Source organism: Echiichthys vipera (genome assembly GCF_963691815.1).
Source record: "Echiichthys vipera genome assembly, chromosome: 4".
NCBI classification, from domain to species: domain Eukaryota; kingdom Metazoa; phylum Chordata; class Actinopteri; order Perciformes; family Trachinidae; genus Echiichthys; species Echiichthys vipera.
The window spans coordinates 13,215,254-13,231,073 of NC_139829.1; the positions used below are offsets into that span (position 1 = coordinate 13,215,254).

The following is a 15,820-nucleotide window of genomic DNA, read 5'->3' on the forward strand; positions in this document are numbered from 1 at the left end:
TATTAATCTCTTCATGATGCAAGCAACATCAGGAAGGTTAAAAACAGCAGTACAGTTGAACTGTCTAGAAGTGTGCTATTAAAAAAGACAGTATTATTAAAACAGGTGAGGAACCCTCTACCTTCTAACAGCCTGCCTCCCAACACTACCCCAACACTATGCCAGAAAACCAACGTTTTTGCTGACACAAATTCAGGTATCTGGCATAGCAAGTGCCCATCCTACTCATCCCTTATATTCTGGCTGTGCCCCTGTGTAAGGCATTGGTTCCTATTGTCAAAGCAGGTAATCCTCTCTTGATCCTGATTTTGTCGCGCTGTGTTTGTTTAGAAAATCAATCCTGGGAGTACTGGGGGAATAAACCCAGCACAATCCAACAATATCATATCCCGTGAAAGACACTGTCCTCGTTCAAAGCCAAGCTATTCTCATCCCAACTCGTCACATACAGCCGTTTTGTCAGGACCCTTTGGTGTCACTTGTCAATGCCCTGGGTGGCCTTGCATGACGCTTCCAGACGCTGTTTTAAACAAGGGGAACACGCTGTTTATGTTGTGAACTCACATAAACTAGGTGGTGAGGTTTAGGCAACAAAACCACTTGGTTAGGTTTAGGAAAAGATCGTGGATGAGGTTAAAATAAGTGCATTTGTAACATAGTGTCTAATATCAGCACAGAGGGGTTTACAGTTGAACGCTCGGTGCATTTGACACGTCAAACACAGAGGGCCGTGACAAAACGGCGAGTATTTGACGCCCTGGGAATGAGAATGGGCTGTCAAAGCTCAGTGATCTGTTTTTTTCTCCAAAGACTTTGCAGCTTTGTAAAAACAAATAGAATATATTTCTACATATACAGAATATAAAGATTTTTAGTTACTAAAAAAAAATGATCAAAGAAACATTATCAGAAGGCACAGCGAGATAGTGGTGACAGTGGCTGCTCAGCGAGAAGACTGTAAACATTTTGTCCTGTTTGTCCAAGGAGAGAGCTACCAGCATGGGCTCAAGTGTTTCCAGAAGGCAGTGTGTTAGCCACTGGAGCATTGCTGCTCCGGGAGTGACAGTCACTGGTAAACAGTCCGTTTAAAACAGTGTTGTAAGGCGAAGACTTGATATATGAAATCTTGAACCGGTTGTGTACGCAGCAGCAGCAACAGCAGCAACAGCAACAGCAGCAGCAGCAGCAGCAGCAGCAACAGCAGCAGCAGCAGCAACAGCAGCAGATACAAGGTTCTCTTTCTGCGGGTCATAACATTGATTTGATTTAATTCACCCACCCACCAGACCAAGTGGTGCACGTCATCATTGATCCTCATTAAATCTACAAGTACGAGTTGGCCTAACTTCATTAAATGTTACATCCTCTCTTAAACAAGAACATTCAGTCCCGAAAAAATGTGGCCAACACACACAGAAACCTCGATTTGATTGAAATGTCACTCTTACTGGAGCCTCATCTCCTTGAATGCCCCTTCCTGCTGGTTTAACAGCATTCACCAGTATGTGGTGCTGGCTGCCGTTTGCCAAAACTCCACTGACTGGACGAAGGAGGTGCACGTGTCATTGATCACCAAGGTCTAAACCAATGGGCTCAGACAAGCGATCCATTACGCGTTGTCATATTTCTGCAGCGCCTCTTCTAGCTTGCCAGTGATTTTTTGGAAGAAGGCGATCTGCTGCTGTAGGTAGTGCTGCATCTGTGCCTTGAAGTCACGCACGCGGATCTGGTGGAAGTGCTGGATCTCAGCCAGCGTTGCGACGGAGATGATGTTGCAGCGTTCGTCGATGCCCTCCGCCTGCGCCCGGTCCATCTTGCCCTCCTCCACATGCTTCTGGCTCTCTTTCACCTTCGTCAGGGCTCCTGTTTGGGGGGACGAGAGAGCAAAAATTGTTTATTTTTTGTGACATGATCACATTATAAGTGCTTAATGAGAGTGCATGTTCTGCACCCACGGCATTTATTGATTTTCCATCATCTGGATACTATTTTAACCAGTGTGGGAAAGTAACGTAAGTAATAATTTCCTTACACATTTATCAATTTGTCAGACCCTTAGATTCTTTCATAGGAAAGTTAATTAGTGATCTCAACATTATTTGCTACTAAGACTCAGGAGAACAGCTTGACAGTAAATGTAGACCTTCAACAAACTGGCCAAAAATAGTTTGTTCCAAACTCCCTGGGAACCAGAGCCACATCAGTGTGTGTAGTTAGGGAATGTGAGGGGGCCCAGCTCAAAAAATATCTATAACATTATGTCACTTCAAAGGCCTTTTCTAAACAACCATTTAAGGGCAGTTTGATACCCTCTACCAATGACTGTTGGCAATGTGATGGACGTAATATGAAAACAACCAAATGTAAACGCGTCAAATTTGTAAGACTTAACTATTCGTTAGTGCTGATGTCACAGTTGAGCAATTCACTGTTTGCTAGGAATGAAATATGAGTCTGATCTGACATTAGTTTCTTTATTTCCATGTCTTCTCCATGGATCTTGAACTAGTGTGGATGCTGACTTTCTTCAGCTTTAGCTTCAGTTGTTTAGCACAATATCATGAAGACAGCCATCAAGAGCATATTTAAGACCTCTCTTCAGGGATTCTCAGTTTAAAATAAGTCAGTGGAGTGCAGATTTGTGGACAAAACTTTTTTTTAGATTGAATCAAAAATACCTGTGTAAGTGTGGACTACTGGACAGTATTTTCCTGAAGATGAAGTTAACTTGACTTTAGCTAGCTGGCTACGGCTGACATTATGTGTAAGCGTTAGCATTATGTGTACTGTTATTTCTAGAAATGAAAGCCTATGTAAAATTGTGTCAGAAATCAGGGCTTTATTGTTTAAAAGTGTAGTTTTGAGTGGTTAATCGGACATCATCAGTGCATCAGTGCTAGAACATATGTTTAAACTCGCTTAGTAACAGTAACTAGGGAACTTGGCAATTATTAAATTGTAGTTTGACATTTTCAAATTTTCTCATGCTAACTATTTCATCACAAACCCAACTAAAAAGTTTACACTCTTTAAGGAAGTTAGATTTCAAAACTCCATTTACTTGTTATTTCCCATCACTGTCATTTGGTGGTTCCTGAGTTTCAATTACATTTGGGTTCAGCTGTTGGACATGGATTTGATCACTAATTTGATTAAACCATGACAAGTTTAGATACTATGCATCTGAAAGGAAACTATACCTTCCTATACCTTCGCTTATACTGAGAGTTTCCACTGTGACAGGAAGAGCTGCCAGCTGTCGTCACTGTGGTCATAAGTGTCATAAGATGATCGAGACATGATGGTTTACGAACTTCCCATTTTCACACATATGTCAACTGCCACTGCCGCTCCCCTCTTTTTAAAAAAAACCAAAAAAAAACAACCCGAGAATAAGCCTTCAGCCATACTGGTCCCAAAACAAGAAATTAGCCTTCAATTTTCCTGACAGATGGTTGGATGGGAGCAGAAGGCAGGGTCATAACACCAGGAGCCGATGACCTATCAAACCGCTGACATTTTCTGATCGAGTAAAGGAAGAAATGTCGTGAACAATAAGTAGTGAATTGAAATGCAAGTGAAAGTGACAGGACATGACATTCTGTCTGATCTAACTACATAAAAATGTTTACATGTCACAGCTGGAGTCCAAGAGAGAAACGTTTCCTCGGGCTGTGACATGAATCCTAATGCATGTGTGCTTACAATCATTATTTATTTGTGTTTTTCTTGAATTTGTGCTTGTCCAAAAAGATTTTAAGATTTGTGATTTGTTTTTATTTTGCTGATGATTCTTTTTAAATTAACTTTGCAGCCCTTGTGATGTTCTACGTAGAAACTTGTGGTAAAGCCAGAAGCCTCTGACAGACCAAACAGTTAAGTGAGAAAATAATTAGCAGATGAACCGATGAAAATAATCATAGCTGTAGCCCTTCATCCATCCTTGTTCCTTGTTAATGTGGCAGACACGTTAGTTGACTCAACACTCTGACACACAGAAACGCTGATGCAGGTGTGACCTTATAGACTGTTCACAATGACATGTTGTCATCTTTCAAAACGCCACAGACAACATGCAGAGAGACAAGTGCAACTCCACGCATGGAATAACCAGCTGACAGACAACGTCATCTCCGAGCATTAGCTTTAGGACGGTGAGTGAAGAAGCCCTTAGACATGCAGTAAAACTTCCTGTATGGACCTATCATGGGATATTCTAGTCACTATGTGAGCTTAGTCACCGGCACTCAGTGGTTGTTGAAAGTCTGATTCAGGTTGTTTCCTGAAATGTGAGACCACAGACGACTCTTCTGTCTACCCTTAACGTACACAGAAATGCCCCTTCTTTTCATAGCAGGATAACATCAGGTGTTTTCTTTCAAGGCGGTCTCTGACATACAGATAGGTTTCCAGTCCCCTACATTCATTCTCTCTCTCTAAGGCTATATATTATAGCACACAGAGAAAATAAATGTTGCCCTTCCTTCCCTACAAAGCCTGCCCACTTTGCCTTCTAGCTGTAGCTCCCTCTGCTGCAGTTTAACCCAAATCTTTGAAATTCCTTTAATGCACAACAGATTGGACATGACAGACAACCAGAGAGGCAAAGATAACACAAGGAGCAGAGACACGGGGGTGGAAAAGAGAGAGACAGGAACAAACACAGCTGTCCAAAGACTTACATGAAAATCCCAAAGGTGTTTACTGTATCTTAAAGGTCTCTGGCTTCCTGCGTTTTAAAGGTCAACTAATGGACTAAGGAGGAATAATTGTTACCATGGAGACTTTATGAGAAAGGCAAGAGTTCAGTCACGGACGATGGTGTCAGCAAAGTGTAACATACAGGGTGCCACATCATTTTCACAGCTGCTACAAGTCATTTTTGCAGGCCCGCTAATAATATACTGGGTCTGTCAAGCTGGGCTGCAAATACAGATGATTTCCATCATAGATTAATCTCATGAGTATTTTCTCACTTAATCAGTTGTTTAGCCTATGAAATGTCCAAGATAGTGGAAGATGTGCATCTCAGTTTTCCCACAGACCAAGGTGAACTCTTCAAATTGCTTGTTTTAAAGCTAAAAACTAAATATATTTACTTTACTGTCAGAAGTAATCGACTGTGTGTGGGAGTGTTCTTTTACAGTCACAGTCTACTGTATGATCCTACACAATTTTCTGTGCAACTTTCAGGAGTGCAGGATCTTTCTAGTTTTTTTTAAGTTTAAGTGTTTACAAATACGTCGTAATAAATTATGAGAAAACCACATTTTATCACAATATCAGCTAATATTGATTATATGTAATGGCATGCATAACATGATGCAGAAATGTGTCACACAGCCATTTATTTTACTTGTTCTTTTTTACTCTATTTTCTTTCAGCGTTGGTTGACAATGTAAAACATTTTATGTATAATGTATAATTGTATTAATTTTCTTTAATAAAGTTATTTGTTGTATGTTTGCAGAGTCATATCGGTGCACAATCCACATAGGAAAGGTTGAGTTTTAATTCCAGCTCAATAATTACTAATTCAACTTCTTCCCCGGAGTTGTTTGTGCTTTGTCGTCTGGCAGGTCTCTGCTGATCCTGGTGGTGCCTGCTGCCGTGGTCCTGCATGACGCTCCCTGCTACTATTATAATCTATAACCTTAGCTGTGCTTGTTTCTGCAATTCTGCTGTATTAACTGCCATAACATATAAGTCATATTTACATTACTATAGATATTATTATAGTTACTGGAAGTGTGTCTGTCTTTGTGTCTGTCTTTGTCTCTCTCTGTCCATCTGTCCGTCTCTTCTCTCTTTCTCTCTCCTTTTCTACCTCCCCAACCAGTCAAGACAGATGTCCGTCCTCCACAGAGCTGGGTCTGTCCGACGTTCCTGCCTGTGATAGGGAAGGTTTTCGTTGCCACCGTACTCTACGGGGGAATTGTTGGGTCTATGTTGTATGTTGTGTATCATAAATAAGTCATAGAGTGTGGTCTTTACCTAGTTTGTAAAGTGTCCTGAGATAACTTTTGTTATGATTTGGCACTATAAATAAAATAAAATTAAATTGAATTAATTCACTCTATCGGCGGCCACATCAGTAATCTGTGAATTCTCCCCCCTCTAAAATCTGTATTGATCTCATAATCTTAATTCTCATATCGGACCAGCTCTACCTTTTAGGTTATTGAGTCATGCGATGTTGCATCTGATGTCTTGTTGCACAACCCTCTGCTTCTGCTATCTTCTCTTTTTAATGCAACTGAGTGAGAGAAAAATACTGGACACCGCCAGTTTTTTAGATACATAATGCTGCTGTGTTAATATATGGAGATACAGTATCGAGCTACTGATTACTGACCAACTCCACCATCCCCTACTATGATTGATGAGACACTATGTAGCACACTGCAGTGTCACACTATGAATAAGAAAACACAGTGATGAGTGAAGAAATGCTCCCTGGGTGTACGGAGGTGGCATCGAGCCCTCCTGGACTCACTGGAGGCAGCCGCTTCAGCTCTTATGTAATCCCTGGTTACACAACACTGAGCTACTGCGAGCCTGTGACCTGAACAACCAGCGGCAAAACCCCACCCCATCACTCCGCCACCTCGGTCATGCATCCGTGCATCAGAGGACATTTAAATAGCCTGTAACAATATATCAGACAGAGCTGCAGCGTTTGAACAGAGCAGGAATGTCAGCTGAAAGGCTGACTCAACATGACATGTTAATCGGTGCTTTCCCTTCCCTGCCTGCCATTGTTTTATTACCTCATGAGGTGATACAACTGTGATTACATCAGAAACAATGTAGTTCTTACTGATGTGCTCAATAGATAAAATTAACGAGGGAAAGAGAACACATAAATACAGTAAAAAGGGTAAAAATAGGCCAAGCCAAAAAGCTTTTCACTAACTCAATTATTAACTTAATCTCAATTCATCACAGACAGGATTCTGCTTACTTTCCTTTGTAGTCTCAATGCAGTCTATACTTTGTAGCAAACTTATTTAATTACAGAAATAGTCAAGTGTGAACTACAGTGTGTAAACATTTCTCTTTGCAATAAAGTTTGTCAGGGCTCTTCCTTGAAAATAGTCTATTTTGTTAGCCTGATGAAGACTTGATATCTGGGTGTTTTTAGTTACGGAATAAAAACGTTATTAGCAAGTGCTCTATTATTCTATCTAAACTGATATGACCTGGTCAAATACATATTTTCCTCATAGAAACACTGCAGGCAAGATCACTACGACACTGAGTAAATGTTTGAACAAGAACTTACAGCAGCATAGTTGTTTGCATTTCAATATTCACCTTGACAAACAGACTGTCTGCACTGTAATAACAAAAAGGCACATGAGATTTCACCTCTACAGAAGATGACAGACCATTTTTTAGACCACAATGAATGCTGTCAAAAGTTTTAAAGGTCCAACTAATGCTCATTATTATATTATATATCATACTTGTATTTTTGTTTTCTACTAGAACATATTTACATGCTTTAATGTTTAAAATCGGGGCGCCGATCCATTTGGCAGCCTCCCCGCTCTGACATCTCTCCATTAATTGCATGTATATTGGTCCTGATTGTGCATGTGTGTGTATTTTGGGCCTGTGTGTGTGTGTAACCTAAATAATAAATCCCTTGCGGGATTAATAAAGGAATTCTTCTTCTTCTTCCTCTTCTTAAAACTGCATTATTTTTCTCATAGTGTCTGTCTGGACATACCTGTATTCACCCTCTGTGTGAAACGCTCCGTTTTAGCACCTGTCTCTGTAAGACCCCCTACAGAAAAATTTCAGTCTGTTCTGATTGGTCAGTATCTACGCTCTTGGCGTCTCTGAACCTAAATGCAGCCAGGGAATTACTGTAACAGCACTGTAGCAGCACTTTGTACCTATATATAGTATAGTTGTGACATCACAAGGGTACAGAAATCCTGACGACTCATTTAAAGGCAGTTTCTGACAAGCTGAGTATATTTCTCTTAGGATTGAACATTTTGTTACTTTCACAGTAATTAAGTTACACCTCAACCTGCTTTATAATCAAAAAGAAATGGAAATCTCGCTTTCGACAAAATGCGACCTTTAACATTCAATAACCACCTCCGCTTGACTTTGTTCCTCTTGATTCTTCACTTATAAAAACAAATAGTTTCTTTGATAATCAGCCAAACCACCCTATCTTTGGATTGTAAACACTGAGCATTTATGAAACCCATCTGTTTTCTCAAGAGCCTGAAATAAGAAAAAAAACCAACATAAAACCCTGTCCTAATGCAATATTGTGTGACCATAGTATTATTTTAGGACAAAAATAAAAAGGTACAAAAATAAAGGAGGTGAAGCTCAATAAGTTTCTGAAAGCAACACCAGATATGTCATTGATATCATGAGCTAACATTGTCCCAGTGAAGCTCCACACTAATGGCCAATGCGGACCCTGAAGAGGTGGCGATCAATACGTTGATGTTCAGTCTCCCTCTGTGGGACAGCATATGTTTCACTGGTCACTTCCAAGGGGCCAAATAAAACCTGCCTAGTGTCTGCAGTCCTAATGAGACAGATATAGGAAGCTATAAATGGAACTGAGTTGTTGATAAGATTGACAAGCAATGCTTTCACAGGTTTCTCCTAAAGAGATCAATAGTGATATGACTAGAAGAGATAACCTCTTAAATATTGGTAATGACCAAGCTTATTAGCCCTATACCTACACCTTTAAAAGTCCCATATTATAAAAAGTGACATTTCCATGTCTTTTTAGATTATAAAGAAGGTTGAGGAGGTGTTCTATAAAAACTTGAAAGTATCAAGACATTCATCCACAAAGAAATTCACACGGACAATATTTAGAAACTGTGCCTCTAAACGAGCTGTAAAAGGACCTCTGTACGGTTGAGATGTCGTAACTAAAGTATAGTATATTTATAGGTAGAAAGTGCTGCCACAGTGCTGTTACATTAATTCCCCAGCTGCAATGATAGTGAAGAGACCCTGAGAGTGCAGATGCGGAAGAACCTAAAATGCTTACACACAGGGTGAATACAGGTAAACTTAGATGGACAGTATGAGAAAAATAATTTCCTTTAAATATTAAAGCATGTAAATATGTTCTAGTAGAAATCCAAGTATGAACTTAAAAATAAGCATAATATGACCCCTTTAAAGCTGCTACGGTGATCATTTGACTTGCTGACTGACCTCAAATCTTGATTATCGGTAGCAATGCATGAAAGAATACAGCATTACTGAGTCCAGCTGACCTACTTTGGCCACTGAGTTTCTGTGCGACCACTTCTGTTGCGGAAATGTGTACTCTGGTCTAAGACAACAGAGGATGTGGCCTAGCCTCTCTACAGGTGTCTAACTGGGAGAGGACTGCAGTAAACCTCACTTCATAACAGAAGAATGGCACTTGTGGATTTCCTGCACACGTTCATCAGCAAAGGGGTATTAAAACCGTGAGACAGATGGGACAGACATACAGGGGGACGGAATAAGGAAGTGATTTATTAAATATTTGAGAGACTGAGAGAAAGAAAAACAGAGACAAAGGGAGAAGATTCAGAGCATGTCCATGACTGGTATATGTTTGAGCTCCCACTGTCTTCACATAATGATATGCCAGTGAAATTCAGTGTTTATTGGCTTCATTAAAAACACTTATTCTTACTCATTACAGTCAATTCATTGCAGTATGTCAAGCACTGGATGATTCTACAAAACCTTTGAGGGGAGTAGACTTTAAGAGTGTAAATATCCAGTTACCTTGCAAACGGTTTTTGCATTTAACACTCCCAGGAAACAGGTAGGCAATTTGATTAACAAGCAGCCATTCACCTCTTATGAACGAGGGAGCTTTTAAAAGTATTTAATATAATGCACATTAACTGTTCTGATAGAACGCCGTCATTGCCATGTGGCATAATAAAGGTTTATAGCCCCTTGCAGATACTGGCCCAATATAGACCAACAGGCCTCATAGCGTGAGTGGCTACACAAAGATTTGGCTTGCACTTGCACTTTTAGTCTTTTAGTTTTCCTATAAATAGAAATAAATTAGGAATGTATCCTTCACTTGCATAGTGAGTCAGGTAGAAAGGCATGCATGCATTAAAAAAAACCAACCAGGCTCAAAATAAATAGAGGAACTAAAGATGAGATCAAAGTAATTTGGGATTCAATATGCTTCTCTTTTCATCTGCTGCATGCCCTGTCAGCTGTGTTTGATGAGGCCCTGTTTCACTGCACTCTGGCATCTTCTCGCAGCAAGCTCTTCCACGTGTGGTATCGAATCAGTAGTTCCTTATCTGTGGTATTATCGGCTGGGGTTATCAGTCAAAACAGACTGTTTAAACGTCTGTGTTGCCTTATTTGGGCTGTGTGCGGCCTACATTGCAAACTTGATTTGAGCTGACTGGGAAGTTTGTGTCCCACTGCAGCCTAAACACAATCTGTCCTGTTACAATGCTGTTGTCTATTGTGGACTGAATGGGCCCAGTTTTTGTATTGGGGGGGGGGGCCCAAATGATAAACCAAGATGTCATCGGGCAAGGATCCATGTATGTGGTAAATTAAATACTGGACACCACAGGGACTCTGACTGGTGGATGAAATGATTTCCTTACCCTGATTTGGGAGCCATGTGATTTCAGTAAGTTAGAGCACTGGGACTGAACATAATGCATGGAACGAGAAGGATTAGTTCACATCATCCTCTCTATAGGCCCATCTCTTCTACACATTGCGTCCTACATGGCACTGTTTAAAGTAGGGTTCTCACATTTACGTGTCATGTGATTTAAAAGAGAGTTATCTACTATATATAAGCACAAAAGACCCATATTCAAATGTTCAGAGAGCTGGCAGTCAACCAGGTATAACCTACATGGGTAAGGAGCCGTTTGATTTGAGCTGCAAGTTTCTTTAGAGTTATCGTCCCCATCAGAAGGAAACAATTGTGCCACCTCCCACATATGATAAACAGCAGCGAGAGCTTCCCTCTAAACACAAATGTTACAATGCTGTGCCTCTTGCATAACAGTGCTGCCTCTCACGAGAGTGACATTTTGCCACACAATGAGGACAATCATCTGGTTAGGGTCATGTAGGAGGGAGGCCTAGACTAGTCTAACATTGACTTTCTGTGCAAAGAAAACAAAGCATGTGGACATTCATTTATTAAGCTTCAAATGTTATTTTTCTGCTGTTTTGTGATCGAAAAACCAGGTAGGACATTCTCTGTCTCCAGAGAGCTAACGTGTTTTACTATGTATGTTACACCCCGTAATGGAAAATCAGTCACAAATGGATGCCGCCCATTTGATTCAGCGGGTGGGACAAATAGGAGCAGCAGCACGTATACCGATTCCCATATGCAAACACTGCCTATTTGTTTTGCAAAGTGGAACATGGCTGCTGCCTGTGTTTACTAAATCTAACATTTAAAACTGCCTGAAACATATGACGTTGTTTAAGGCTATAGGGCCACAATCACACTTATTTCTTTACTTTAAAACATGCTGATTGAACCTCAGCCAAACTTGTGGTAGAAAGTAACGTTTGGAAACCAGATTTATGATCCCACAGGTACCATGTTTTATTTTATATATATATATGTGGTGAATTTTAATTTGATTTGCAGAGATTATGAAATATTTCAGTAGTGTTGTTCTTGGATTTGAATTGTTACCTTTTTCACCTTTGTTGTTGAGTTTAGTTTTGGGGGTTTATTCTGACCTTAGCTTTAATTTGTAATTTACTTGTTTTTAGTCTAATCTTTCAGTTAATATAGTTTTTCATAGTCCAGGAGATATGAAATGAAACAATCTGTGTCCGGATGAATCCTGTGGAAGCAAAGTCAGTGAGGAAAGTACAAAAATGAGCATGGACTGCGTTGTTATTTTACCTTTCTGGACATGGATGATGTCTGGGTAGTTTGCCAGGTGTCCTTGGTATAGAGCTAACAAATCCATGATCGGGTCCAGATCCCTGCTGGGCTGCTCTGCAAAATACTCTCCGATGGCTTCATAGGCCTCCCCGGTGAAGGAGATAGCCTGGTTGAGTCCAGCTGAGTACGCCTGCTGGTCCATTTCAAAGGCTTGGCTGAGGACCTTGAACGACAGCCCCACTTTCTGATACTCCTTCTTAAAGCCAGTGATCTGCTTACGTGCAAACTCATTGACGGTGGCGTTGAGCTGCAAGGCGCTGTCGTCCATCCTTTTGGTGAAAGTCTTGAATCCGTCTATTTTGCTCTCGACCTCCTGGAAGTCGAGCGGAGCTGCGGGGGTGCTGATGGTGAGGAAAAAGTTGGCTCCGACCATCTCGTCCTTCTCCGCCTTCCTCTTACCCTGCTTCCAGGCCTTCTCGTCCGTGCTGTTGCAGGTGAGGAAGTGCTGGAAGACATCACACCTGGCCAGGACAGGGTGGCTGGTCATGTGGTTCATCCACCATATGAGGCCTTTCCTCCGCTTAGAGATGAAGTCCTCCTCAAAGCGCCCCGTGGCCTGCTTCTCCGGGATGTGCGGAACCGAGATGACAGGGAACTTCTCCACCAGCCGAGCGTACAGCCAGTCAAAGTGCTTATACCTCCTGTTCACCTGGGTCTGCGTGTGGGTGGGGGTCAGCTTATAGGAGATGTAGCTTTTCATGCCCTTGAACTTGGTCTGTTTAGTTGGGTCGTCGATTGTGCACGCGAACGGGTACGGGTTCTCCTGCCACTCGGGGCCATACTGACCCATGATCACGCAGATCTTATCTCCATCCTTGACGAAGCCCGAAGCCTCCCCGAGCACAAACGCCTCTCCTCCTGACTTCACAAAGGTTGAAAACCTGTTGAGGTTTCTGCTGACTGTGGCGGAGCTCTTTGCCTGCTGTGCATTACCTCTTGACATTGAGGATGTTGACACTCTGTAAGTGGACGGTCCGTTGCCTTCAAAGTCATGATACCTTCCTCCCACAGTCCCTGGCTCGTCTGCAACAGTAGAGCTGTCATCCCAGTCATCATCCCAGTCATCATCGCTCCCTTGGCTGGCCTGCTGATAAGTGTGCTGCTGCTGCTGCTGCGGTGGTGGTGGTTGTGTGGGGGCTGAGAAAGAGCCGAAACTAGGCGCAGACGCTTTTGAAAAGTTCTCAACTTTATTCTGGGGCTTATAAGAGCCATCAAAACCTCCGGGTGGGATGTTGGCGTATCGGGAGTCCGGGTAAGTGCCCCCAGATGTGGTGCTGCTGCAGCTGTTGTTGTTGAGCGGTGAGGCGGCGTCGTTCCTCAGGATCTCCACGTAGGAAGCGGGGAACAGTCCCCTCTCGCCTTTGCTGTTCGCCCCCTCAAACCAGCCATCGATGTCCTGCTCACTGTACAATGTTAGGATCTCGTTCTCCCTCACCGACACCTCCCCGGGGTTTTCAGAGTTGAAGTCGTACAGCGCCTTGGCTCTGAGCGCCATGATTCACACCAAACAGCTGGAGGAAGAGCAGGACAGCGGGCTAACTAATGGCTCGCTGGCCGGGGCAGGAGGGGAGCGCAGCGGGCAGCCAGGCTCGGCTCAGTCAGCCCACACCGAAACCACTCTCCAAACTCCGCGGACAAACTTCTCGCACTGTGACGGAACAAAACAGTGTATATCCCTGTCTGCGCGGCACTTCCTCTCGGTCAAACCTGAGAGGAAACGGCGGTGTAGTCTTTTAAATCCAGAGGTTGCAGCGTGTGAAAGTGCAGCGAAGGTATTTTCCGCCACAACAACATTAATATGAGCTGCTCCCCCCAGTCAGTCAGTCTCCCTCCGATCCGACTCGGGTGCTTCTGCCTTCACACAGCAGCAGCCGCACGTCGAGCAGGCTGAATAATCGAGGGCGGAGCTACAAGATGCTGCAATCCCCCATGATCCACCCAGACAACACAAATCAACCGCCTGCGAGTGCGACAACAAAGATTTTCCAGACGCGGTGAGTGACTGATACACCCCCAAACACGTACACAGTGTAACCTCAGCAGCCTGCGAGAAAGGTTTCTCACATGTATGTGGATTTTATGGACAAGAGCCCTTAATAAAAACAGTGGTGGAACAAGTGCTCAGATCTTTTACTGAAGTGCAGCTCAGACTCAGTTACAAGTAAAAGTCCTATAATCACATTTTTACTTTAAGTAAAAGTATAGTATCAACATACTATAGGCTACTTATCACTACCAGAAGGACTCCTTATGTAGAATAGGCCATTTCAAAATAATATTGCTAATATATATAAAGGCATAGCATACGTATTATTGGATTAATTGATGCATTCATGTTTTAATTAGCTATTGTTTTACCTGTTTAGTCTCCACCAGTATGCCTTAATGACTCAACACAGTTATTATACCCAGCAAAGAATGATACTTTTATAAGAATGCATTTTTTTTAAAAGTAGCCCAGACAGACTCTTCTCTGCTACAAATAAAAGTCCTGCATTCACAATTTTACTATATGTGTACACAAATGTGAGCATCAAAATATACTTACCACTACCAAAAGAAAAGTACCAAAACTAAAAGTACTCATGCAGACGTGCCCATCTCAGAATAATATATAATACATAGGCATATTATACTACGTATTATTGGATTATAATTGATGCATTTGTGTGTTAATTACCTATTGTTTTACCTGTTTTCGTCTCTCAGTCTCCGCTCATCAGCATCCCTTAATGACTCAACAAAGCTCTTCAAAGAAATATGTGTAGCTACAAAGGACACGCAATCAATAACAGAGCTTGTTTACCCAGCTAATAATAATTATTGTATAAGAATGTAGTTCAAAAATAGCACAGAAAGACTCTTCTCTGCTACAAATAAAAGGCCTGCAAACACAGTTTTACTTAGTACAAAAGTGTGAGCATCAAAATATATTTACCACTACCAGAATGGCCCATTTCAGAATAATATACAATATGTAGTCATATTATAGTATGTATTATTGCATTGTAATTATTGATGCATGCATGTGTTTATTATTTATTATTATTAAAAGTGGAGTTCAGTTCCTCAAATTTGTACTGAAATACAGTACTTAAGTAAATGTACTAAGTTACATTCCACCACGTGATGAAAAGGTGTTTTTTTTTTATTAGTGGGACTATTTTCATATCTGATTTCCAACAAAACTGCAAGTTGCACATAGCAACATTGCTCAGATCTGTGCATTTCCCATAATACTGTGACCTGAGTGTCCTCAATGGCAACTAAAGCCCTGAACATACTAGAATTCAGCTCCTTAAAACTCATGTGGTAACACAGGGCTGTTTCTACATTTAAAAAAGCGAGCTTAAGAGTCCAAGTTCATATATTATTTAATTAAATTTCCTGTAAATTATACCTATATTTTATTTCCACACATTAAAGGTTGAATATGTAGAATTCTTATTAAAGCTATATTTAAGGGGGGCGTTATGAGGGGTACAGAATTAATTTTTTTTGAAGGCTTTTAAAATGACTTTATGTCACGTTCTGTTTACATTGTTCCAGCCAATAGCAGCCGGCATTGCAGGTTGCCAGGGTTGTTGTTAAGTTAGCTACAGTAAGCTAATGTAGGGAAACAAGGTGGTTCAACTGTGTATTTGTCAGTTTACCCATCTCTATATTCATTCTCACTACACCACTGCCTGACAGCTATCTTTGTGCAAACCTCAGTCTCTCCATCTCTCCATCTGCCTTCAGCCTCCCTGTCACTGCTGTGTGCTGCCGGTCTGCTCACGGCCATCAGGCTACAGAAACAAGGGTGCATTTTGAGTTGAGAGCTAGCTTAATCGATTACACACCACTCAAAGAAAGAC

At 41.6% G+C, this 15,820-nt stretch overlaps 1 protein-coding gene across 1 annotated transcript; it reads right to left on the reverse strand.

Annotated features, from left to right (window-relative positions):
- Positions 1–78: 78 nt before the first annotated feature.
- On the reverse strand, positions 79–13,761 carry snx18a (sorting nexin 18a). The gene is made up of 2 exons (XM_083912917.1): positions 11,922–13,761; positions 79–1,863 (listed from the first exon to the last, which is right to left on the reverse strand). The coding sequence occupies exons 1-2, from the start codon at positions 13,456–13,458 to the stop codon at positions 1,610–1,612; spliced, it is 1,791 nt and encodes a 596-aa protein (XP_083769043.1). The 5' UTR covers positions 13,459–13,761; the 3' UTR covers positions 79–1,609.
- Positions 13,762–15,820: the final 2,059 nt, after the last annotated feature.

Excerpts from the sequence above, each read along its gene's own strand:
- snx18a (XM_083912917.1), bottom strand. The coding sequence starts at position 13,458 with ATGGCGCTCAGAGCCAAGGCGCTGTACGACTTCAACTCTGAAAACCCC. Across the intron at positions 1,864-11,921 it reads CATCATCCATGTCCAGAAAG|GAGCCCTGACGAAGGTGAAA; the intron begins GTAAAATAACAA and ends CCCCCCAAACAG.